At 34.2% G+C, this 27,879-nt stretch overlaps 2 protein-coding genes across 2 annotated transcripts; one reads left to right on the top strand and one right to left on the bottom strand.

Moving 5' to 3' along the window:
• On the top strand, nucleotides 1–24,662 carry LOC148277976 (myrosinase 1-like; the record flags this gene model as incomplete). The annotated part of the gene is made up of 6 exons (XM_088232083.1): nucleotides 1–116; nucleotides 4,486–5,061; nucleotides 6,288–6,382; nucleotides 9,204–9,509; nucleotides 16,115–16,356; nucleotides 24,351–24,662. Coding segments are annotated over 6 exons (1,573 nt in total), but the record flags the coding sequence as incomplete, so codon positions are not given.
• Nucleotides 23,359–27,879, bottom strand: LOC148277975 (facilitated trehalose transporter Tret1-like). The gene is made up of 2 exons (XM_088232082.1): nucleotides 25,838–27,879; nucleotides 23,359–25,736 (listed from the first exon to the last, which is right to left on the bottom strand). Exons 1-2 carry the CDS (start codon nucleotides 26,222–26,224, stop codon nucleotides 24,750–24,752), a joined length of 1,374 nt encoding a protein of 457 aa, XP_088088208.1. The 5' UTR covers nucleotides 26,225–27,879; the 3' UTR covers nucleotides 23,359–24,749.

The raw sequence follows: 27,879 nt of genomic DNA, 5'->3' as shown, positions 1-27,879 counted from the left end.
CGTCCATTCCGGTGACGGTCAAGCAACAAACCACACGCAATATGCACTTCCTGAAGGGTTCATGTTTGGAGCAGCTACTGCGGCGTATCAGATAGAGGGCGCTTGGAATATTTCAGGTTAATATAAATCTGCATGTTATGGTTCGCGTCTTTGCTAAGACAAGTTCTCAACTTAGAAAAACGGTCAAAATACAGCGCCCCCTGCGCATACAAAGTAGAAACATAAACATCTGATTTAGTTCCAAAATAAAAACATAGATGTCATTTGTCACACTTTTAAAGCTTTTGTCTTTAAAAAATGTAAATAACTGTTTATTTTGTAAATTTTTGATCGCTCAGAGAAGTCTCGAAGTAATTTTTAAAACCACACAATTATGTATCATATAATGTTCTTATAATCGAAAAAAGCGTATTAAAAAAAAAAATTACAAGATTCCATAACATATTATTTATTATGATTAACAATTAACACTCCTTGCTAACCATAATTTTAAGTATTTAAGGAATGCTTGATACATTCTGTTTTTTCACCGTTTACATTTTGTGCCATTGTATCCATTTTGTACCACTGTACTTACCTACACTTGCTAAAAATACTACTTTGCCAAACTTACTACGTTGCTCAAAGTATCTTTTTTGTATACTTTTAAAAATAATTTTTAGTTTCTAGAGCTTTATTCGTCGATCCGCTTTGTAGCTGTAAGACGTTTTGTAATACTAGCTTCCATGCTATGTAAATGAAATTTACTAAAAAAAAATCTGACTCAAACTTCAACTGTCTAGATTTTTAACCGCCCATATGCGTTCTGTATCTGCAGGACATGTTGTAATCTAGATTTAATCTGTAAATGATTATTATGTAACAATATATTACAACAGAGATGAAGAACATTTCAGAGAAGGAAATATAAAAGTCTAGACGTCTATAGGGCTTACGACCTGTCATTGGTTGGTTTCGATGGTCACTTTACATTTTGAGTAACATTCACCTTTCTGCCTATATTTGAACATCTTCATTCCTTTATTGAAGTTGCTGAAGTCAAAGAGCTGAAAGTTTTAGTTAGTTTGAAGGAATACAGATGTTCAAATATATGCAGAAAGGCGAATGTTACACAGTGGGAAGAGTGGCCACTTAGACCAGGCAATGACAGGCCATAATCAGCATAGATGCCCAGACTTCTATACTACCTTCTCTAAAACGTTCTTTATCTCTGTTGTAATATGTTAATAATAATAACTCATTAAAAAAAACTTCTAAAATGTATTCCTTAAAAAAAACTTCTAAAATGTATCCCGAAAGGAATTTCCCAGTGTAACCAAAACTAGCACCTACACAGCATAATCAAATTATATACAAATGTTAATGACCATAAAATAAATGATAAATAATTAAAGGATCGTTGAAAATAGCCCTCAAAATGAAATATTTTGGAAAATCATAAGAACGCAAATATTTATTTTTATTAAAAGAAAAGTTTTTACCCAATACATTTTTTTTCATTCCACTTTTTTTATTCGGTATGAAAAATAAGTATTCTATTTTACTTCTCACCTCTCCGGCTATCCCAAGCAATGCAAAAATATATAAACGTTATCTCCGTTGAGACGTGAAGGGAACACAAGCAAACAAACTAACACACGTTCGCATTTATAATATTAGTATGGAGTATAAATGTGGATTGGGTTGGATAATATAATTATTATGCCTGTGTTCAATTATTTCTTGATTGAAACTAATATTTGAAGTGCAAACTTTGTTACTTTCCATTTTAAATAAATACGTAGTAAAAGAAAAAAAAATCTTTTTATTGTACACGTGAAAAAAAAACAATATATATATTTTTTTAAAATTATTTGTCAAATTTGATTCCCCCAAATGCAATTATCTTAAATCTTAGATTTTAATTGATGACAACATAAATGCCTATTACATGTCGCAGGATAAAAATAATAAACAGATATCGAGATTGGATTGTCAGTACTATGGACAATGTCTAAAGGATGTTTTAACAGTGTGATTACAATTTTACAATCAATTTTTAATTTAACTTTTAAATTTTAGTTAAACGGAGAGAAAACAAAATCAAACAACTATAATTGTTCAAATTATGGGTTTTAAAAGTCTTGCCTTAGTACTAGTGTAAGTGGTAATTTATTGGTAAGCACCTTAGAATAATGTAATTTTTTATACATATGTAGATTTGATCCTTTGCTTCAAAATAAAGGCATATCCGTTTTTCTTTCCAAATTGTGTTCGCTTTTATGTTAAATATTGTGTCATGCGCACTCAACCAGGAGTACAGCAAGAAATGATTTGGTGATTCCAATAATACATACAGCAGTATTCCAAAAAACAAAAATCTAAATAACGGACCAAAAACAGTATCGAAAAAAAGAATTACGATTTGGTTGATAGACATTGGAAGTAAGGAATCAGAAAATTTGTTAAGGACAGTGATCTAAATATGCAATTCCATTGAATCATTTATAAATCTTTAAAAAAATCTAAAGTAAACTGTATTTTTTTTCTCTTTTGTGCTATGGCTGTTTTCCTATTTATTTAATATTATTTTTATTTGTGGGAAGCATATTCGATTAATATATTTGCCGAAACCGACCGGTTTCATAGAATAGGCATTTGTTTATTTAGGAACCGATTGCAACATTAGGCATACTAATATTTTTGGCTTTCCGAACCATTCATATATTGAGCCTACTACTAGGAGAAGCAAAATTTGTCAAACAAATTTTATTATTTGATTACATGCCTTCAAATTAATGTCTTGTTTGTTGTAAAAAAATTTAGGAGAATTATTGGGGTCCGTATCAAATGAGAACGCCTTTTTCAAAAACCCGCCATGAAAGATTCATTGTACGGTTGTATAAGTTGTGTCCATTTTATTACAAATGAAGAGAAAAAGACGATAAATTACAAAAAATTAGTCAATAATGTATTTTCCTTCTTTGTTTTCTCCTTTATTCCCTTGATTAAACGCCAGAAGGAAGTGTCGAAAATGCTTACTTTGGTCAACTTACCATTCATTTTGGAGGGCCGTAATCAAATAAAATTTTATGACTAACGTAAAAGCAAACACAATGTTTAGTAGATCAGATTTTTTTATTCGAATTAGGTATAATCTTTACCATTTCGTTTTTCATTTGGTGCTCATTTTTAAATCTGACAAAAAACGGACAAAACTTATGTTAACACCCAATATGATTCATGATGGGGCCTTGCTTATAAACCTGGTATAAAGTTATGCGAAGGCATAGTGGTAAAATGAGGATGGGAACACCATACGTATTCTACCACTTATAATAAGGATGATATTTCCATTCGTAGTCTACCACTATACCTAGGCGTAACTTTATGAGTAAGGCCCGAGTCATAATATAACTTCACGATTCATTCCTGTGCCATACATATTAATTATCAAGGGTATTAAAGCAACGCTCTATAAGTGATCATCGAAATTTCATTTGTGTTGCGAAAAAATGTTTATTCGGGTGGTAGAATTGAAATGAAAGTAGTAAATTTTTGTGTATCTTACAATAAAAATACTTAAATTAAACTCAATGCATTGCCAATTGCACCTTAGTTATACGATCGCAGATGCAAAATGGTGTTTCTTTTATATTATTAACATATTACAACAGAGATGAAGAACATTTTAAAGAAGGTAATATAGAAGTCAAGGCATCTAGAGGGCTTATGACCTGTCATTGGCTGGTTTAAGTGGCCACTTTACACACTGTGTAACATTCACCATTCTGCCCATATTTGAACATCTATATTACTTCAATTCTTTCATCTGTTGATGTTTGTGAAGTTAAAGAGCTGAAGCTGAAGCCCTGTAGATGCCTTGACTTCTATATTACCTTCTTTAAAATATTCTTCATCTCTGTTGTAATATGTTAATGTTAACAGCTCCCCAGGGAGTTGAATCCAGTCCTTGTCTACAAAAATTTGGACAAACTCAAAATATTGTTTCTTTTATTAATTTGTGGATACGTAATAGGGTTTTCAGACGTTTTTTTTCAATTTTTAAATAAGTAAAAACTTTCGATATTAACGGTATTATTATTTTTTCCGTACGACGTCGGATAAATTTTCTACATAACGAGACGTTTCGCGCCCTATGAGACGAACGGCACGTATTACGTTACAGCGCCATACTTGAACGCAATGTTTGTTAGAGCGCACTCGGTGAGCATGACAAGTAACGTCAAAATAACGTGACAACAACTGCGAGCCGTTTTGTATGCGCTCGTTTTTCAACCCGAAAAATTATACATAAATGAAAACCGGTTTCTTATTTTCACATTGATGGCTGTATTCGAATTTTAAAAATCCGCTCTAAATAATTACTATTTAAAGTTTATTTATATTTAGAACGTTATTCCCAATTTGTAAAATACAATAGTATCTTATTTACGCTACGTACTTCTTGGAATTTTATAAAAAGATTTTCCACATTTTTTTTAGGAAAAGGAGAAAGTGTATGGGACAGGTGGACTCACGAGCACCCAGAAGTTATAAAAGACTGTAGCAATGCGGACATGGCTGCTGGTTCCTACTACAGCTACCGCCAAGATGCGCAGATGCTTCGGGATTTAGGAGTCGACTTCTACCGCTTCTCTTTATCCTGGCCGCGGTTACTTCCGACCGGGTTCATCAACCAAGTCAATAAGGACGGCATCGCCTATTACAACAATCTGATCAACGAGCTGATCAAATACAACATCACTCCAATGGCGACCCTCTACCACTGGGATCTTCCTCAGAGGCTGCAAGACCTGGGCGGGTGGTCCAACCCTCACATCGTGGAGTACTTCGCGGACTACGCGAGGGTCGCCTACAAGCTGTTCGCTGACCGAGTGCCCATATGGACCACCTTCAACGAGCCCATGCAGACTTGCCTCGAGGGGTACGGGCTGGCCAACAGAGCCCCGGCTCTGAACCACCACGGAGTGGGGGAGTACCTCTGTACGCATTATCTGCTCAAGTCTCATGCCAAGGCGTATCATATTTATGATAAGGAGTTTAGGCCTAAATATAAAGGTGAGTATCATAAATGATCATACTTTCAAAAAAGTTGTACCACAAAAGTTTGTCAATATTGGCCGCGTACATTAATTGATACATGCAGACATATTTATGAAGCACGACTATATGTTTAGTTTTGGAGTACAGATCTTTCCATCTACAATATTGTAGTTATAAACACCGATGGAAAGATTCGTGATTTCTGAAACTATGCACGCGTATGTAGCAGTGCTCCAAAATAAATTCAGATGGTGTCTCTCAACTCAACTCTTTGTCTTTAGCTTTCACTTTAAAAGTCCTGTAAATGCGTAGATTTCTGAATTCCTCCTTGAAAATATACTCAATTTCTGTTGAAGTACTCGTATATATTTTCAAGTTGTTCAAAACATTCCTACTAAGTTCTGCGGAGCGCATTGAGTTATAAATTTATCTGCCAGCAGATAATGTTGAGGAGTCGACGAGGTGTGAAGAATACCTCGTCCTAGGAGGAGAAAAATTTAGTAAGTGGACTGTATTGTTGGGAAGGAAGGTTGCGCAACTCCACTAACCTGCTGATGATGAGGCATGACGTGTGCTGGAATCTGACTGACGCTGGTACAGCTCTTTTTCAACAAGGTTTTGATGAAAGAAAAAGTATTATACTCGAAGAATGTTATTTGTGTAGTAATAATATGATGTTTTTTCCGGCACTCACATGTAGAATTATTGTTACACGGAGTGCGCTAGGAAATGGGAAGGATGTGTAGGTAGACATAGATTTGGTTAAGAATCGGTCCAAACAGATAATGTCAATTTTTGTTTTATTTGCTCTTTATTTTTCGTAGAATTTTGTCTGCATGGTCCGGGAAACAACAATGTTAATGCCCTAAGTAATGGAATGAAAAATAAAATTTTAAAAAAATGTTTCATTTGAAGTTTCTAAATGTGCATATTGAGTAGCGATTGCCTTATGTAATCACAAAGGGGCGACATATCAAACATTTTTATTTACTTTGGCGTGCCTATGTATGCTTTTTATCTTCACCTTTGATAAAAAAATCAATATGTGATATTGAACATCGGTATTAATAAAAGCGCTTGTCTTACTAATCAAATGCTACAATGACTAATAAAAGATCACTTGGCTAGGTATATAAATAGTCCAAATCATAATGAAACAAATTGAGGAGAATAATTATTTCCATTACAGCGATCAATCTTAATTTAGACACTTTATCTAACATTTTTTTCTTTTATTTCAGGACAAGTCGGTATAACGTTAGATTCTAATTGGGCTGAGCCAAATACCGACACTCAAATGGATAAGGAGGCAGCGGAACTTTATTTGCAATCACACGTTAGTAAAGTCTTATCATTTTATAGCAAATATAATTGATGTCGATAATTTCTAATTAGCACTTGCTTGCGTCAAAATATTTATTAAGTGGGTAGTTGATGATAATATGCGGTAGATGTTGGTAGTTGAGCGACATATTATGGTACTCGCGTATTGTATAGATGTTAACAATTATAAATTATGTTTATATTTAATTTGTAAGTTAAAACAATTAAGTACACATATGTGTAGTATTAAAATATTCGGCATTTTGTAATATAACGAAATGCCGAATATTTTACTCTCGTGTAATCCCAGTAATCCGTTATAGGTGCGAATCCTGGCACCTTACTAAAACTCAAAACACAAAATTTTGAGAGTAGAGAATAGAGTTTTGAGAGTAAGTGCCTAAGGAGAATATTAGGCATAAGGTGGTTCAATTTTAAAACTAACATTGAAGTCCGAAAAAGGTTGCAGTAGCCCCCTATAACGAACGTTTTGAGGGCGCGGTGGTGGACTTGGCTCGGACTCGTGCTGCGGATGCCTCAGCAGAGCCTCAACCCGAGTTGGATCTGGATCTTTTTGCCGAGACCGTCGATGACGATCTTCCTCCTTTATTCGGCAGAACTAAGGGACACGGGATTGACGTAAGAGGAGGCGATAGTGCTGGCTAGCGATAGGGTTTCTTGGACGCGTCTGGTGATGTCCACATGTTCCACTTAGGATGTGAAAAAATAAAAACATAAAAAGGGTTTGAAGGATATAGATCACACTTTAAATTTAGTAGTTGTCTTTGTTTTTACGAGACATTCCCGCATTTCCCCGAGTCTAACAAGTTGCGTTTGCTGCGCGATGTGATTGTGGACCGAAATGGGAATTCAGCCGTACAAGGAAATGATGTACAGCAAAAGCAGTTAGAGAGATAATTTTAATATTTGACAAATCAACCAAAGGTTATGTCTAAAGTTAGAAAGAGGCTGGATGAAAATGCCGCAAAACTGGTATTCAACCAGCACCCTGAAGAAGACATTCTGATTTGAATTGGGTTTGGGAGGCATACATTAGGTTTTATTCACATAACTGTTTTTTAAAATAGGTAACATGTATATTAATATAACAATAACTTCTTTACTGTGGTACTGTGTAAAAAATAAATAAATCTGTATGAGTATCTTGTAAAAAAAGCACATATTTGTTTTTAGTCCGTGGGTGGAGCGTTGAAATCGCATCATTTTGAACATTATCAGGAGAAAAGTTCAACAAACTCACTTGTTCAAAAAAAGAACAAATTTTCGCGTGGGAGTCAGCTTGTACATACTTTCGGGTACACGGGTAGTTGTCAGTTTTGAGAATGTTGCTCAGTGTTGAAATGTTAACGTTTTTAGCGATTCATTTATAAAGTCGTTCCAAACAACAAAAGTACGGAAAATTAAAACGTTTTCAAAATATTTACTATTAAAATGCATAATAAACATCTTCACAAACATACGTATATTATTTTTTCGACTTCAAAGAAAATTCTTTCAATTTATTTAACATAAGTTGTGTCCTTTTTTTTCAAATAAAGAGAACAAGGCGACACGACAAAAAAATAATACCACAAATTAGTCAATAATGTATTCTCCTCATTCTCCATAATTGTTTTCTTCTTTATTCCCTCGATTGCTCGCGAACAGAAGGTGGCGTCGAAAATGCTCACTTTTGCCTACTTGACATTGCATTTTGAAGGCTTATAATCAAATAAAATAACATGTGTAACTTTCCAATGTTTTTTATTTTTTAAACGCAATTTCTTGAAGAGAGAAAATTTTCTTCCGAATGACGACCTTTACCATTTTGTTTGATAACTTTTAAATTTGGAAAAAAACTGTCACAACTTGTATTAACACCTAATTGATTGTGATAATTTGTGCATTTTTATAGTATTGTTAAAAACGAATTGTGCGTTTTTATATCAGCCTTCTAAAAGTTTCCGTAATAAGTGCATAATTTTGCGAAAAATTGATTTGACGATTTTTTTAAAATTATCATGAAAAAATCGGAAAGAATACCTTTTTGTTTATTGAGTTTTGCTACACAAGCAATAATCAATAAATACATTGAAATTTGTAAGCGATTGCATAATTCCTGTTATTGTAACGCAAAAAAGGAATGGCATATTTGTTCTTCTGCATATTTATAATGATTTATGTACGATACATAGTACAAAGTCCGTATTATTATTCCGTCGAGTAATTAAATTATGAAGAAACCAAAACGGCACCTGACTTCTATTTGCTTTATATTTGCATTGTAACAAAAAATAAGTTCAATTGTAACGTAGATAAAGTAAATGAAAATTCTGTAGGCATAAGTAAATGTTATTCGTTTTCATTTTTAGTTTGAAAAGTATTCAGTGTCGCGGTAAAGGTATTCATTGATTTATTCACATGAAGATATTTTTTGTAGATTCTGAAAAAGCGTTGGTTAAAAATATGCATCTTCTTCAGCCTTGTTCTCTTCTCTACTTGATAAAAGTCCTGTTCCAAACGTTTCCACCCCTTTTATCCCCTGCATTTTTCATCCATGTTCTACCAGCTATCGAAACAATGTCGTCGGCCATTTTATTTGTGGGTTACATGACACAATATTCATTGAGTCAAGTCTTCCACAAGATCTTATACCATTTTCTAATGTAATACGCACTTTACTTCTCTTTGCTTTATTTTATTTATTTATTTATTCATACTTTTTGATTACAAACTATAAATAATAATAAAAATAATGTGACCTCACTGAGGAACGCAAAATATTGATAACTCTTCAGAAAGGCTAAGCTAGTTGTTTTCATCTGCGATTACAGGCTGGTTGGTACGCTCATCCAATATTCTCCGAGAAGGGTGACTATTCCCCTCTGCTGATACAGAAAGTGGAGGAGAAGAGCAGGAAACAAGGCTACCCCCGCTCCCGGCTCCCGCGCTTCACGGACGAGGAGGTCCAGTACATCCGGGGGACGGCGGACTACTTCGGCCTCAACCACTACACGTCTTACCTGCTGCAGTGGGGCGACGGGCCCGTGGGGCAGGTGCCCTCGCACGAGAACGACCTCGGGATCACCAGGCACCAGGATCCGAGGTGGCCAGCGGGAGCGTCGTCCAACTGGTTGAGGGTAATTATCACTACTTTTATAGAAAACAAACTCGGAACAGAGATATAACAAGAAAGGTGCGCAATAGTCATTCAAATTTGACTGAGATCGTCAGAAGGATATTTATATATTTTAGTATGTCTAAATATTTGTAGACAGGCTGGATTACTCCTTAGAGAATTATTATGATCTAAATTAATATCAAAGAAGAGAAAAAACATTTTTGAAAAGGGAATATGGAAGTCTAGGTATTTACAGGGCTCGTGAGGCTCATAGGCTGTTTTAAGTGGCCACTTTACACACTGTGTAACATTCACCATTATCCCTATGTTTACACATCTATTTATTTAATTTTATCTCTTTCATGTAAAAAAAATGTTTTTTTCTCAAGCGAGTTGTTTTTTCTCATTAATTTTAAAAAGTTACAATTTAAGTTATTACCATTATTTTTTTGTTTTATTTTTTAGCTTTTATTTTGTACGTTTTATTATTTCATTTTCCTATTATGTTAGTTATTTCTACATTCTTCCATGAAAATACAATATGTCTTCTGTTGCCATTTTATGAGGTAGAATTGATTGTGCACTTTTAGCCATTTTACTAAAATAAATTATAATTTTTATTCCAGTTTTAATTATTTTTTTGTAGATGGCCAATCAAAATAATGCCAACTTTATCAAACCAGGGAGTGACGTTTTGTCCTCGGCAGAAAGGATATAATGCCACATGCCAGAACACTTTGTCTTTACAAACAGACATTTAAATTCGTTCATTTCATGCGCGCACGTATAATATTCGACTTTTGGTAATTATTTCACCATAAAAAATATTTTCGCCATGCCAAGTTTTTGATGAAAATGCGACATGCATTTTTGACAAAACTAAGAAAAGAGTGATGATTTTATTTAGGCATGTGGAGCGATTAGATAACGAAGGAACGGTTAAAAAGATTTACGATATGAATGGACGCAGAAATCTATGAAGGCCGAGAAAGATGTGGCATGACGCATGACCAAAACCAACAAATATTTCAGTTATGTCAAAAGTTGGAATAACCGGCAAGGGAGGTCTGTATCCGGTGTAAATTCTATCCTTTCTGCCAACCCCTACGAGGAAATGACGTTATGGTTTGATCAGTAGGTTTTGGTTTAAATTTTGAATCATCTACAAATGAATCAAATTGAAATGTTTGTACGAATTTTTGTCAATAACACATTTAAAAATGCATCAGGTTCATTAAAAAAATGCAAATCTCAAGCAGTTAACTTTTCAGGCAAGAAAAAAATTAATTAATTCTACGAATAAGTTTTGACTGTAAGATCTAATCAAGTCATTGTGTTTAGATTGCTTAAACAAACAATTAGCATCAGATACCTACGTGTAATATAATGGATAAATGTTAAACTTTGCAATATAACTGTGTATTGATTCATGAATTAGCTTGGATGTGCAAATCTCCTTCAATTTGCTCCATAATATGGTGAAATAGCAGATTCGCAACTTTTGTATATTCCTGACGATGAAAATAAGAAAATTAATTGAACTCAATATGTATACAATACCGACATTCTAGATAGTATTCAATATTATTGTATAGAGGAAACGCGCCCCTTTTCTTCATACGAACGCATTCCCGTATTTTCTTCCTGAATTATGGCACTAGAGCAATGATTTTTTTACCCACTGAAGATATTTACCACTGACGTGGTCCTATTGCTTTGTTATTTTTGTTGATAAATTGTTTATTACGCGAACAAGACCTATATAAAAAGCCTTCAAAGCACTTAGTTTTGTATGCTGTCTGGATTTACGGTATACAAAATGATAACTATTTTTGAAAAACGCAAAAATTACCGACACAGAAAAAAATATTTTGTTATTCTTTAAAAAAAAAAAAAACAAGAAAGTCGGTTCAGTTTTGAAGTGCGAAAATTATACAGCGAAACGTCGATTTTGTCGATTTTAGCTAGGCATAATCAGTCCGATCGGAGAAGCATTTGCGAGTGAGTTACAGAGAAACAATGTTCAAATTCCTATTTATCGAAATTGTCTGGCACCACAGGCATAAAAGGCGAGTAAGAGTATATTTTTGTAACAGCCTGTAGTACTAGTCCAATGCGTTTTGGTTAAAGGCAAAGGAATTTACTATTTTAGCTTGTTTTTAAAGTGCTCTTTTCCCTTCTCGTTGTTTTGTCTCCACTGATTACAAAATATTCTAGTTCAAATTTATATTACTTAAAAAATTACTGTCTCGCGGTTTATGGTTAATTTCATAATTTTTCGTCAACTTTAAAAAAGTAATAAAATCATTACTAATATAAGTTTAATATTTTCCTTGCTTGTAGTAAAATATTTTTAATGTTGCTAAGCTGGAAATATTTTTTATTGTTTTCCTCTCAATATAACTTTGAATAGACTGCGAGTTTCTTGATATATAAATATATTGTTGGACTAAGTCCAGAGTCGCTCTATTAATACTGCGATTCTCTTCTTCGTGTTATCGTAGACACAGTAAATTAATCATGTTACATAGTAACTTGAAATAATGGTATCGCCAGATAAAAAACTTTGTTAAAAAAATTGCAGCGTATGTAAATGTTTCGGAAATTTGAAAAATATCTAAAGGTATATGTAGGAATATGCAGAAAGTTGCTTACACAATAACGTATTAAAATTTGAGTATTTTTATTTGATAGAAAATCAATGTCAAAAAGTTAAATCTTGTCAGGGATTTATGTTTGCTGTGGCGTTATCAATAATATACGAACTCAATATCAATTTTAAATACCCTTTTTGCTATAATTAAGATACAAAATTGTATGAATAATTTTTTATAATGAGTTAAATTTTACTATCCAGATTTATTATGATGCACACAAATGCTATGTCTTAATTATATACCATACTATAATGCTATACAAATCGTATTGCGCTCTTTGTACTCTTGTACTAACTACTCATCTTAATAGCATAATTGCTAGAAAAAATTGAGTGAATCATTAATAGATGTCTTCTTCAAATGACGGATAATTATTTAAGAGAGAAAAACGTTAATGTATTTATGTGATTCGATTAATTTACTATAATGTTAGTGAGCGACATTTTTTTACTCAAAAGATTTATCGAGTCTTTTTCTGAGATAAAATAATGAAATAGCTTGTGAAAACGTAATTAAAAGATTAGGTAAGAAATTTTCTTTAAGGATTAGGTAATTAAATTAAGTGAACTTTTAAGTAGATTGCCAAGTTTTAAAGATTTTCAAAAACGGACAATTTAATGGGTCAATAGAAATTTACGTTGGACGAAGCGAGATAATGAATTAATTAAAGTTTTAAATTACAAACAGCTCGTAATATTCTTTTGTGACATTATAAAAATAGGATTTTATTATGTAGGAAATACGTAGGTACATATTCGCTAATTCTAAAATGTCAGCTGCTGTTCATTAATCTGATGTTAAAACAAATGAAAATGTGTTCAGCGGATGTGCATATTGAGCATTTTGCTTACAACGGAGTTTTGTTCCGTAGTACTTGTCGCTTAAACAATACAATTAAATAATGCTCGCTATTGTCATTTCAAGCAAAACATTCATTACGACTCAGCATAAATGATGAGTTATAATTGATTATTTGAAAACATCCATTCTCAGTTTACAGTGTATGAGTGTACATATTCAATTCAATAAAATTCATTTATTTAAAATAACAAATACATTAAAAACGAAAATTCAAGACGTACATATTATGAAAAGACAAAATTACATGAATGGACTATTGTCAAAATAGTAGGTGAATCCTGCTCCGAAAAACCCCTTCGGATACATGAAACAGATCAACATCTAGAGCGACGTTGTTCAGCATAGCGGTAGCTCTCCCAACAGGCATAACCATTGGCAGGCTGGTCCTGTATATCGGAATATGAAACAATGTATGCTGACGCAGTCTTAGGTAATTGTTATCGACCGTACCGCGAAACAATCGATAAAAATGTGTGGTCGAATAAACATTCCTTCTAGTCTCTAAACTGTTGTGGCCAAGCAAACCCTGGAAAAACTCGGTCGGGAGCCAAGTCGGGAGCCAAGCCAAGCGAGCCAAGGATAATACCCGCACTTGCTCATGTAAAGATATCTCAGAAGCTTATTTTGGATTTTCTATATCATAAGAGAGTGCTTTAGATCATGTGGACCCTAAATCATCAAGTCACTCTCGAGTCGACTTCGCATCAAGGAGTTTTAAAGAGTTGTCAGTTCGCGGGTATTTTTGAAATCCCTGGCAGTACGCAGAACGAATTCTAACATTTTCAATGTTTTATCACTGATTATCTCTTTGTGATCATAAAATGTCAGGGTGCTCACAAATTTAATGCCCATATCCTTAACATTTGATGTTCGTAGCAGATTCAGGTCATTCATTTTGTAGCGAAAAAATAGAGTTTTTTGGGCCCTAGTGAAGACCTGACTGAACACTTGGAAACATTAAACCTAAGTTTGTTTCGCATTGCCCATTTAGATATATTAGATATATCCGCTTGGAGAAGACGAAAATCGTCAGAAGTTGTCGCCTTTAAGAAAAACAACAGAAGACGCGAGTTTAAAATTATATTTTTAATATTATTAATAAAAATCGAGAACAACAATGAACCCAGGTTAGAGCCTTGCGGGACACCCGAGAAAGTAAAGAAGTACCGTAGGAGACGTATTGATTTCTATTTCGGAGATAGCTCGCCATTAATTTTATCATACCATCCGAGAAACCGATTTCATAGATTTTTTATATAAGACATCATGGTCGGCAGAATCAAAGGCCTTGGCGAAGTCATTATATGAAAAGTTTACCTGATGTCCTGCATTCAGAGCTTCCTTGACGTAGTTCGTGAAAACCATTAGGTTTGTCTCAACCGAGCGACGTTTCCTGAACCCATGTTGTTCATCAATAATAAATGTCTGTAATCGAGAAGCGACGATTCTACATATTATGATTTCAAATACCTTCGCTGCGCACTGGTGCAAAAAGAATAGCAACAGGTCTGTAATTTTCTACGGGTGACTAAGATCCACTCTATGTATAAGAGTTACTTTTGACATCTTCCATGTTTCCGGAAAGACTTCCATATAAATAGAAAGATTATTCAAGAAAAAAAGTGGTTTTTTATCAGTCCCACACAACATTTTAGGAAGAATGTCGGAATAAAATCTGGACAGAGAGAATTATTATTACTTAGTTTTTTAAAAGCGTCGGTCACATCTTTCTCATTGATATTTTAAACATCAATAAACTTACTATGCACTGGTCTGTAAACATTGCTTAGCAATATTAATATCTAGAAGTTGAGGTTCATTGCTATAAACTGTTTTAAAATGAGCTTCAAACGCTTCAGCTATGCTTGCACCCCAAACAATTTTTTCATCCCTTTGTTACGGGGTCAACTTTCCCGCCATAAGCCTTTTGTAATCTTATGTAGCCCCAAAAAGTACTCGGATCTTGGAGAATATTGTTTTCCACACTGGAAATGAATTCCCGGTACCCCAATCGAATGCTAAGTCTTACGACATAATATTTATCGCCATAATACACGAGTATAAAACAATGTAGCGCAGTTATTTACAAATTGGAGAAAAAACAAAACGTAACTGATTAGGGAAAAATATTAGAAAATGTGTAATTTATCAATATTTTACGCAACTTATTACAGTTAAATAAGTTCCTAGAACCATCACATTTGGCCCGTTGTGGGCCATGGCCTTTTATCGCCATATCTCTCTATCCTGGCATGCACTCCTCCAGTCCTTGATGCTAATACCATCCACATCTCACTGCACTCCATCCAGCCATCACAGTTTGGGTCTACCGACCTTACCTACTTCTACCTTAGGGCGCCGTGTAAAGTATCCCTTTGGGAACTCTCCGTTCATTTATTATTTCTACGTGCCCTGCCCATTGCAGCTTCCCTATTTCAATCAATTTCACTACGTTGGGTTCGCTGTAGATGTCATGGACTTCTTCGTTGAACCGTATTCTCAAAACTTTGTTTTCCTGCGTAGCTCCGAATATCTTTCTTAGTATTTTCCTCTCAAATATGAGGAGAGATGCCTCATATTTTAAAAGCAATTTCTTATATTTACTTAAATACCTAGAATACTATAGATAGTCTACTAAAGGTAAAACTAATTATTTTAAAAAATGAACCAAATTTGAACATACTCGTATCTTAAAATAAACGGTGAAAATATAACCGTCATAATGTTGAAAACCTTAAATAATAAAAAACGGTAATCTGCTTTGGACACAATTGAATAAAACAAGTTTAAATAAAGCCTACATAGAGTACTTGGTAAAGTAAAAAAAAAAACAAGAAGAAAATGATTAATTATTTTTACGTACATATCAAAATGAATTTTAGCTGGAAAAATAAACATAAAATCGTTAATAATACGTATTAGCTACCCCTATAGCTAAAACGCTTGCCTCCCTCACGGAGGTTTCGGATTTGGTTTTGGGCGAGATGATGATTAAAAAAAGTTTTCTTCAGCCTGGGAGTTATGTGCTTACTGTAATTCATTTTACTAATTGGGACTTCAAAAATAAAAACAATTTATCTTATATTGTTGGCTTTTCATTTTCTAGGTTGCTCCGTGGGGTTTCCGCAAACTCCTTAACTGGATCAAAGACCGATTCAACAATCCCAAGGTTATGGTAACGGAAAATGGCTTCTCCGATTTTGGAACTTTGGAGGACCACAGGAGGGCTGCTTACCACCAGCACTATATCCACGCCATGCTGCAGGCCATCAACCTGGACGGCTGCAACGTCATGGCATACTCCCCTTGGAGTCTCATGGACAACTTTGAGTGGGAGAGAGGATACTCGTAAGTAAAAAACCTTAATTATATAACTATATTTTTGGTAAGTATAAAGAGAAGTATCCCATTTTCCCTTCATTATAAGTGATAGTTTTAAGGTGCCGTTGACGATCTGAAAAGAGACCCGTACTTGCAAAGCCGGGTGTTGGGATCTTCGTTAAAGTTGAATGATTTTTAGGTTTTCGTCAAAATGGGAAAAATGGGTTGCATCAAAAAAGTAAGCTAAAGTATCCCGTTTTGCACCCTTTGACGAACACGTAGGTAAAAATGAATAAAGTTTAACGTGTTTTGAATGCGAATAGATTTAACACCTTAAAAAAACAAATTTAAAAAAGCGTAAAGTAGGATAATAATTGTTGTGTTTCCATCAAAAGGTAAACAATAGGCTGCATTGAAAAATGTAAGCCGAAGTATTATGTTTTGCACCTTTTGACGAAAACGTAATTACTTGTTTATTATGTTTACACATTATTTAACTTTATCTCGTTTTCAATGCAAATGGCTTTTTGAGCCAGTTGGATCATAAAAAAATAAATAGAAAAATGTTTAAAGTTGGAAAATTGTTGCGTTTTCGCGAAAATGTTCGAAATGGGTTGAGTGGTTATGCTATTCTTTTTGTCCGTTTTGACAAAAAACTAAATAATTACTTTATTTTTTTATGCAACTGGCTCAATAAAAAATTGAGAAACTAATCATTTCTGATAAATGTCATTATATTGATAATTTAAAGTAAACATTTCCGAAATAAGTAATCTGAAATTTTAACGCAATTGAGTTAATTCGTTTTAATTTGTACTTATTATGATCTGGGTGGCAATTACTACCAAAAGATACGGAATCCATACCCTCACTATGACTATGAAGATGAATTTTTCCGAGTGATTATGAAGAAACACTATCGACCCTGTATCTTTGAGTTTTGGGTAGGTACTCGATATGTACCAAGAGGACGCGTAACCCACGGTACTCATAACTACGCACTGAAATGACATACCTTGACTATGACGGTTTGAGTGAAGATAAATTCTCCCGAGTGATCTCGAAGATACACTACCGACTATAGATCTTCAAGTTTTGAGGTAAGTATACAGATATGTACCGAGATCTCAAGTGCCTTATGGTACACATATCCGCACATTAAAAATGACATGAAATATTTTTCACCAAGCATTTTTTGCTATAATTCTGATTTATATAAATTTTAAATCGTTTTGAGGAGGTGACTTTTTATCTAATACATAAGCCTATTTAAAATACGAAAGATAAATAAGTCGATTGAAATATGTCGTTTAAGGTGGATTAAATTTTGACAGTTAATTCAGCAAGTAAATTCAGGGTAATTATAGCCAATCAGCAATCACGCGACCTTTGAGATTTGGAAGAAAGAAAAAATAAATATAATTATTATGTTTTTCTCTATCTTTCTGAAAACACGTATTTACATATCTATATGTAATACAGAATTAGATAGAGGTAGACGAAAAGTTAAGCGTACCGTCTTGGGGATTGTCAAATGTCATATGAAAATCATGTTCAAGCGAGCACTTTTTACTTTGATTGCGATTTGTAAGAACATTTAATCGTTTTGAAGTGGCTGCTTTTTATCACCGAAGCTTATATAAAATACGAAAAAGGAATATTTTTTACTTCAATTTAGCATTGAAAGCGTAGTAAAGTTTCGGCGCCACTTATCCGTTGAATTTGAATACTCGAGGTAGTATAGGCACATATGTCCGATCATATGATGCGTGAGATGACACGTTTTGACACGCCGGTAGATCGAAATTTGTCATACCGAGATAGATAGAGAGAAGAGAAAAGTTAAGTATACAGTCCTAATATGTACCGATGAAGATAGCGTTTGTAATCGGAGCCCAGGAATGGTTATATTACGAGATGGAAGAATAATTACCATTTAAGTGATCTACAAAGCTAATCTACGAAATATTTTTTTAATTCTGTGATTTCAGAAAAAATGTAACATCAGTCGTCGTTATAACATACTTATAATCTTAAGTGCCATTTAACTTGATTACGGAAATTCATTTAACAGTTAAAGATAAGCAATTAAACATAAACAATGATAAAAGATACATATACTTAATGATTTGTATCATTAATGGTAGTGCTTTCACAAAAAAATATTTTAACTTTCAACAATGCATTAAAAAAAATGGTAATGAGTGTTATCATAACCATAATTATTGATTTATTTCGAGAAAATTTTGAAAGTAAAACAGATGAAATTTTAAATGCTGTGTTATTTTGCATTATTTTTTCAAAATAGAGAAAACAAAGTAATATGTAAATACTAATATTAGTTTTAAAATATTTGTATTGCAAAATTTGGTAAAAATATATTGACTAATACAAGAAAAACTTTTATAAAACTTTTTCTTTCTCTTGATTTGTACAGTGCGTTCGAATGCTTGATCCTCCCTTTCAGGTGAAGCGTAGCTTAGCACACATTGCATATAATAACTTTATATACCTACCTATACACATAATGAATACAGTGTTAAAATCAGTATTCGGTATTCCTACGTTATACATTTACATATCGGCTTAAACATTTAAAAAAAAAAAATTAATAGTTATTGGTCACAGAAAAAGCATTTAATCAGAAATCGGAGATAAATCACCAATACATTTTAGAGTTTACCGATGTGTCGCATGTCACGGCCCGGCGTATGAAGTAAAAGAGTACCAAATAATATTCAATTGTCTCAAAAACTCTTTACGTCTTACTCTCGATATTACAGGTATATTCGGGAGTGAGAGAGATAGTTTCAAGCGTCACATGCGCGAATTTCAAAGCTACTAGTACTTTAGTGCAGTACGCCAGTACAGTGTTGTGATCTTGATATATTTTCCGCCATATCTAGCGGGTTGGAGTGCCCTCAAGGTGGGATAATTTTATATTTAACGCTATTTTCAAGATGACCACAGGCGGCGGAGGCGGCGAAAAGTGAAGACGAAGAGGATTCAGTCTTACTTTAATAATTTTACTGCAGTTTAATTTCTTCGTAGTGTAGTGGTCAGCGCATTTGCCTGCCGTGCAAGAGGTCTCAAGTTTGATTCCCGACATGCTTGACAGGAAATAATGATTTAAAAAGGTGTTTTTACAATAGAATATTTCATGGTCTCTGGACTGGCACCTGAAACGCAAGACTGATCATCTTACATTCATGTAACAAAAAGGAGCAAGATAGGTACGTTGCGATTTGCATACGAATGCAGTGCTCTATGCACCATTAGGTGCGGAAATGGAATTATGATGATGATGTAAATTTAATTTTAAGAGTGAACATGAAAATTTAACTAAACATTTAAGTGTCGTGTAGTCGTTTAGGTTCATAAAAAATGTGATCCAATTCAGCGGAACATCTCGCGGAAATCCAAGTTAGTTTTGACGGGAATTTGACGGATTTTTGGAAATTTTAGCGGAAATGTAAATGACAGGTGGCAACACTACGCCAGTAGCTCCACAGTAGCACTTCGAGTTTCGTTAGGGGTGAGCCTCTCGCTCGCGCTACGAGCGTGAGTTAATGTTTTTTAAAAAACGTTTTGAGCAATTTGATTGAAAATATTATCACTTTTGACTTCATCTATAAAGTATAAATAATTGAAGCAATTGCCTATGGATATTTAATTTTTTATTTTATAAAACTCTCATTTTTGTATGTGTATTGACTACACAGCACCGTAATGCGAGGATGTTTTTTGGCTCAGAAGGGGGTTAATAAGCCTAGGTAACGTGTTAGTGCCTACCGGTGAACCAAACAAACGTACAATTTTTTATTGTGTAAGCACGCACATTTGAATGAATTATATTAAAACTTATTTTTACGCACAAATAAACCAAAGCTAATGAAATAAACCAAAGGTTATTAATGATTTAAATGGAGTACGCCTAACATAATGATTTTCTGCTTACGATATGTATTACAAATGATTTTTCAAACGTTTCGGTTGAGCACGGGTTGTGCGTTGAGCCTCATGAGCTGGAATGTACATAATTCATAAAATGCAATTAAAAACACGAAAACATGAACACGTTATTTAAAATTTTTATTTGCGATCAAAAATTAAACCGCAGTTATTGTAAATAGGTACTTAAAATTTCGAGATTTTCCATTTTGTTTTTGAAATAATTTTTCGTTAAATAATTGATTCATTATCTATTATCCCCTTTCGCACCTAATGGTGTATAAGGGCTCTGCGTTGGTACACCAACCGTAGCATATCTTGGATCATTTTTGTAACATGAAGATGACATTTTTTGGTATTAAAACATTTGGCAGACTGTCGATGACGATCTTTCGGCTTTCTTCGTTCTAACTATGGAACGCGGGATTGACGTGGGAGGAGGTGAAGGGTGATAGGGTCTCCTGGAGGCGTCTGGTGATGTCCACATACTCCACTTAGGAGCGTACGTGGAAAAGAAGAAAACGCATTTTCAAATAAATAAATCATGTCGACCCTGTCTGGAATCAAACCAGAGACCTCTTGCATGAGGTAAACGTGCCAACGATTTGTTCACGAGGCGGACAAATAACTTATTTATTAATGAATTATTGGTTAAATAACTGTTAACAATAATATAAACTTGTGGCGTCCTGTTTTCAGTAATATTGATTTAATCTATTTTTTAAATGATTATTATTTAAAAAAATAGTCGTTAAAAACAAAGTTTTTATATTTTTTTTATCATAATATTGATTTGTTTATTCATTTCAAATTAGATTTGTTACCACACTTACTAACTTATAATGGCTTTTAAGGCTGCGCCCGTAAACTGTTATAATTAACAAGGAAAAAAACATAGTAACGTAAAATATATATTTATTACATTTGATGCAATAGCAATATTAAGAAAAAATTGAACGTAGTTCAGTTCATACAAAAAGCAGCCAGCCATAGAAAAGTGAAACTGAGAAATAGCCATTTTGTGAAAAGAGTGAATTATAAAATCTACACAATAGTTTAAATATTTTTGACTTTAACAAACGATAAACAATGAATACATAAGTTTTTTTATATATTACAAACAAGAATCCTATTGTGTATTTGACCAGTTTAAAAGATTTTTAAAGTACCATAAGATTTTTCTAGTTTTGTAAGTGTTTTCTGCAAATTAAGAAATGTCGTTTTTGTGATCGACACCCTTTTCCGGAGGTGATTAATATAGTTTTTTTATATGAAAGCGGTCTGGCTGTTTTTAGCAGAACATAGAATCGATCTTACTGCACCCGATAACATCAATATATCATTTTTCCGAAATTGTGGACTGGCTGCTTTCTGCATAACTACGTTCAATTATTAACTAACTTTAAGTCAATTAACTGAATGCCTTTCCTCGTTAGGCTCTAGCAAACATTTATTATTGTCTGAAAGAAATTACAGTAATTATTTCTGAATATATCACTACCTATTTTAAGCATCACGAAAATAAGTATGTTCTTATAATTATTTCGCTATTATACAATATGATCTCATTTTCTCGAAAAATTACCATCTACGTGTCAAGTCTAGTACAAAAATATTGAAATGTTGTCACAGATGTTTTAGGATTCAGTCGAGTGATACGTTGTAGGCTTTGTATACACAATCATGTTTGTTTAATATAAATATACGGCGTTTAAATAATCACTCTGCTTTCTTACAACGTTCAGATTCTTCAGCAGCGTGCCGACGCGAATAATAATGTCGGCAGAGGAATAGGTCATTCGCTTCGGTATTTCACCACGGATTGGGATTTGTATCTTTGCTCCATGATTTAGCCCATCCCTTTATTCTATCATCTATGATCGCTTCTATTTTATAAATTTGAACGAATCGCACGTAGACCATACTATGATTAATGATCAAAATATTTTTAACAAGAAATGAACTCAAATCAATTGTGGTATGAATAGATTATTATTAATAACGAAAGCAGGATTGTTAAGCTTAAAAGTTCTAAAAAAAGTGCTTTAACGAAAAATAAGAAGTTACATGTTTGCCTCCAACTCCGCCTGTCCTCAGCAGCCATTTTCCAATTTGCAACATGTAGAAGCTGTGCTGCATCTTTTCCAGTCAGATTACTTAGCTAAAATCAATTTAATTGTTATGTTTAGAGCTCTATGTCGGTGCAGCTCTTTTTTTTTTTTTTCATCGTTCCTCAGATCTGAGGGTCATGATCATTGGTACTTTTCTCAACCATTCCATTTTCTCTATGTCTTCATCCTTTACGGGTCTGCGCCCTCTCCACAGCTCCATGCAGTGTTCACCTGTGACGTTGTTTTCACCTGGTCGATCCAGCGAGCTGCAGTTCTGCATCTGATTCTTCGTCCTAGCATACTGCTCGTGATAATTTTTTTCTCCAGATTTGGTCACGTCTGGCTTTGTGTCCGAAGATCTGTAGAATAAGTTGGCTGCACACGGTCGTTGGACATGGGCGATAGGCAAACTTTCATGATAAGTTTCTTCAGTATGGAGACGATAACGTTCGTTCTTCTAGCTGTCCATGAGATCCTCAACATTCTACGCAAGCACCACATCTCGAGGGCAACTATTTTGTTCAGCTCAAGTGCTTTAATTGTTCACGTTTTCGAGCAATATGAAAATATTGGAAACACAGGCAAACATTTTTGTCTCCTTTGAGGTGCTCCGATTTTGTCAAATTTTGGTCAGTCATATCACTTTCCAATTTTTTTCCTCACTGATCCACTTATTTAAACAACTACAGTATATTTAGTAATTTATATTTACAAGTGGAAATTGAAGAGTTAAAAAAAGTTGAATGGTTAGTTTAAACTGTACCCGGATAGCAAAGCGAAAAAAGAAGGTGGGTAGCATCGCTGCAATCGATTTTATTATTGTTATGAGAGACTTCGTTTTTTGAATTACTTGTTCATTTTTTATTTTTTCAATTCTCATACTAACCAAAAAAGATATGTGGGGAATTCCTTCTTAAAATATGACGTATCTTCGAAAGATTATAATGGAAAAATGAAACAAAAGTTGTGATTTATCAAAGTAGTTTCTATTAGAAACAGTTTCGAGTTTTACAGTAAACAATATATTATAGGTATGCGTATGCATATAATAAAGGCAAGTCATATATACAAGTGTTGAGTATTAATTTAGTTTTACAATATTTTTTATTTCAAATTTTAATTCGAGCAAGGTTTTATAAATAAGTTCGAGTATACAACTTAAGTACATCATTTTACACACAAGAAATGTATGGTTTTATATATAAATGTCCAGATGAAAAAAAAAAGATAATTATCCAGAAATTTCATTAATTTAAATATTGTAATTGGAAGACATTGTACTTGATAGCAAACTTTCACATCTTAGATCTAAGATCAAATATTTATGATAAATATTTGAGTCAATCAAAAATAATAAAGTACATTTTGCAAGGTTTAAAATTAGACGAACTCTCCATGATCGTTTTCATACTAGAGAATTTTTGAATAAATTAACAAAAAAATAAACCCATTTTAATATTTAAGTATATGCCTACAAATATTGTGAGCGATTTTTGCTAGTTTTAATAATACGTATTTAGTTGTAAACGACATTACAAAATATGGTTTTCCAAAACGGGCGGAATTTTTACAATAATTTGGTGATAAAAACCAAATAACATACAAAAAGTCATTATAATTTCTGTAGTTCAAAACAATAATTTTTCGCTTAAAATAGTTTCTTTGGTGCGGTAACGACTGGTTACTTTCTGGAATGTAATTTGGCGAGTGCGCAGTAATTAGTTTTGTTACTCTTATTTTGAGCTTATTTCCAGATGGACGAGTGAGCGAAAACTGAATCCATCGAGTTATTTAATTAAATAAATAAAAAATTACCAGCGACACACGCAGTTGGGATCATTAATTGAGCTAACTGTTTAATTTGAGATCACAATATTTAACATATCGGCGATGACGCAACACTTTAGCATTCACTTCCGTCGTAATCGTTTCTCACTATCACGTCACTTGTGTTTTCAGAGAGCGGTTCGGCCTGTACCACGTGGACTACACGAGCCCCAACAGGACCCGCACCCCCAAGCGCTCCGCCCGCCTGTACAGGGACATCATCAGGAGCAGGCGGCTTCCCGCGGAGTTCGACCCCGCGGACTTCCGGGTGTTCAGCGCGGCTGCCGGGGTCCTCGCGTCCGCTTCCGCCGGCCTCGTCACTCTCGCGGTTTCCCTTCTTCTCTTCCTTTCTTCTGTTATCCGCTGCTGAGATTTGTCGTCAATGGCGTATATAATTCTGTCGAGTTGTATTATAAAATTCAGTATTTATTTTAATATTAATTATTATTAATAGGAAAAGTATTTATACACGGCAGACACGCGTCTCGAGTAGTTGCGAGAGAGCTCGAGGTTTAATTCTCCGAAGTAAATTTAGACTTTCGTCGGCTCCATCGCCATGTCTTCGTTCTGCGAAACATCACTCTCGCTGTGTGCAACCGTGAGACTAGTATTGAACCGGAGGTGATGTTGAATATCGACGAACGATCTTCCTTTCGTTTCCGGAAGATTAAAATAAATATACACTAAACCTACAGAGGAGCACGCGCTGAAACTCCAAAATGCCGTATAAGTTCCAAATCCATCCGCAATGACTTGGTACAGCTTCGTTACTGCAAATGTGGAGAATCCCACGAAAAGTTGAAGGACGCTCGTCGCATACGACTTAATATTCGTAGGAAACATCTCTGAAGTAACAGCCATCGGGACTGTGGATAAACCTATCGTATACGCGACAATATACGTCACAATAGCTAATATCGGCAACAGGCCGAAGTTGCCCATATCCACATTTTGATAGTCTTTAAAGAAGAAATAGGCTCCGATAGTGGCATTCAGAATACAAACACCGAAAGATGATATGATCAGCAGCGGCCTCCTTCCGAGCCTGTCCACCAAGAAGAAGGACGAGGCGGCTACGGACAGCTGGACACAACCGAGGATAATGGAGGCGTCACTAGCGGCGATCTTTCCCTCCGCTTGACCGAATATTGTCTGGGCGTATGAAATAACAGCGGCACTTCCGCATACTTGTTGCGTAGCAAACAGAACCAAAGTGATTTTTAAAGCTTTTCGATTACCCAAGTCTAGAATTAGATCTTTCCATTTTCCAACTTCTTTCATGTCTTCTTGGACGGTAATATCTATTTTCTTCATTTCGTGACTTATGTCTGTTTTAGTTCTGAGTCTTCTCAGAGCGTCCTCGGCTTCGGAAAACCTTTTCTTCTTAACGTAGTAATACGGAGATTCCGGTAGCCATAAGAAGGTGAAGAAAAACACCACTGGAATACTGAGATTAAACGCCGCCAGGGCAGTCATGCTGACGTAGGGGCCGATACAATACTGTAGAAGTATGCCAAGCTGGAAAAAAAAACCTGTTGTAAATTCATTCAATTATCTAAATTATTGATTCTGCTTTTGAAAATTCATTTTATAAGATTGTAAATGCACAAAATAGTCACCTTGTTCATGACAGTTATAAGAATGGCCAACGACCCTCTAACCGCGTCGGAGGAGATTTCCCCGAGGTACATGGGCCCGACGGTGTAGATAATCCCGTAGCCTATCCCAGCCAGGAGCCTAGAGATGTAGAGCTGCACTACGGAGTTGGCGGTGATGACCAGGATCCAGCTTATCATGTAGGGGACGGCGGCCACCAGCATGGTGACCTTGCGCCCCCAGATCTCCGTGAGGTAGGCGGCGGGGAGGGCGCTGAGCGTGGAGAACAGGATCATGAGAGACGCCAGCCAGGAGCCCTGGTCGGCCGTGATGGGGATGGGGGAGTCCTCCGCCATGAGCGCGGGGAGGGTGGGAGACGTCCAGCCGATGGCCGTGCCAGCGGACGCCATGATCAGAGTAGCTAGAAATAAAAAAACCCCTCAGTATTTGATACTTATGTTTATGTTATACCTAAATGAAGCAGAAGTCGGAAGGGAACGGAAGTGTATTTTAAAAAAATTCATTCAAAATAAATTCAGAACAGATCTATTTGAAAAGAACATAGCTTTATTACGATCATTTATGATGCCAACATCGTACATAAACTAATATATGTACATTTTAAAATAACTGTTTCATAAATTTATAAAGTATAATTTTATTTGTGAAACAATTGAAAATTGTTCACGTCTTCATGATTTTTTATCTGTAAATCACTGATATGTTTATACCTCATTTCTGTTAATATCAATATATTTTTAAAATATGTTTCTTTTAATTAAATTAAAAATACATTTATTTCTAAATTATTTTATTTATTGGTCGAGCATCTAAGTCGTCGCAGGAAAAAGATTCCTTAAAATTATTTTTATATTAGCGTCAACATCTCCACTAAACCAATAATATTATACCTGTTGAGATGTGTTAGAGCTAGTTGAGATGTGTTAGAGCTAGTTGCGAAAAAATGTTAGGTTAAATAAAAGCTACATTTCCGTTTATCGGTTGCATGAAAAAAAGTTAGCTTCGGCAACCCTTATTAAATTTGAACCTAATTTAATTCAAATAAAACTGGTCTTGAATCAGTAAAACTGATACTACATAGAACCTGCCCGATATAAAGCTACCTTATTTTATTTATGTATCTTATTTATATTAATTTTGATGGAGATGCAGCGATAGCTGTCTACAATCAGACGATCGCCCCCCTTTCCTCTTCCGCATTTTACACTGAGACCTTTTACTTTTAACTTTGATAAAATCAAAAAATATATTTGAACACTGATTTAACAATGCGTAATAGTGATTTTTAGAGTTCTAGACATCGCATCTCTCTGTTACTTACTAGGCTGAGAGAGGTTTGCGGAAGGGAAGGGTAATGGTCAATAATCAAAATTTTTAAAGTATTTTGTTATCATGTTGTATTTTTTTAAAAGTAAACAATTTCATCTATTTAATCCCTTAATGATTTTCATTCAGGGATATTATTTTACACAGCAATGCGTGGAACGTTAAAAGTATATTCCGTGTAAAGCTATGTTTATATTTATAAATAATATATATTCAAGTGCGTAATAACGATTACAAGCTACTACTAAATCCCTGTATCATATATGATGGATAGTTAGTTTATCCACTTAGCAACACTAAAATTATAAAAAGTACTTTAATTAGCTTTATTTAGATTCAATGTAAATAATTTATGTGATACAATAACTTATAATTTGTTTAGTTGACGATAATATTATTTTATTGACTTAATAAAATGGTTACTACTAAGAAAATAATCTGAATTGTTTTTATTATTTTTTATATAATCCCAATTCAACATAAATTAATTTTAACTTACAGGCGTGAAAAATGTTTTTAAAAATAAATATTTGAAACAATACAAAATTTTGTTGGGTTCCTAAAACAATCGAAATGTTTGCGCTCTATGATTTTATAGTACCAAGATAAATATTTATAAGGATATAACACTTCATTAAAAAAATGTTTGAACCACGTTTGATTGTATCAAACTCGATGTAGCTGTGCAGCAATTGCGTGATTGGGTGCGATCTACCTA

Source organism: Micrasema longulum, unplaced genomic scaffold (assembly GCF_059751315.1).
Source record: "Micrasema longulum isolate JH-2025_06_02 unplaced genomic scaffold, ASM5975131v1 h1tg000947l, whole genome shotgun sequence".
Taxonomy (NCBI): domain Eukaryota; kingdom Metazoa; phylum Arthropoda; class Insecta; order Trichoptera; family Brachycentridae; genus Micrasema; species Micrasema longulum.
The sequence above is the reverse complement of the archived record's forward strand: the minus strand, read 5'-3'. Positions and strand labels throughout refer to the sequence as shown.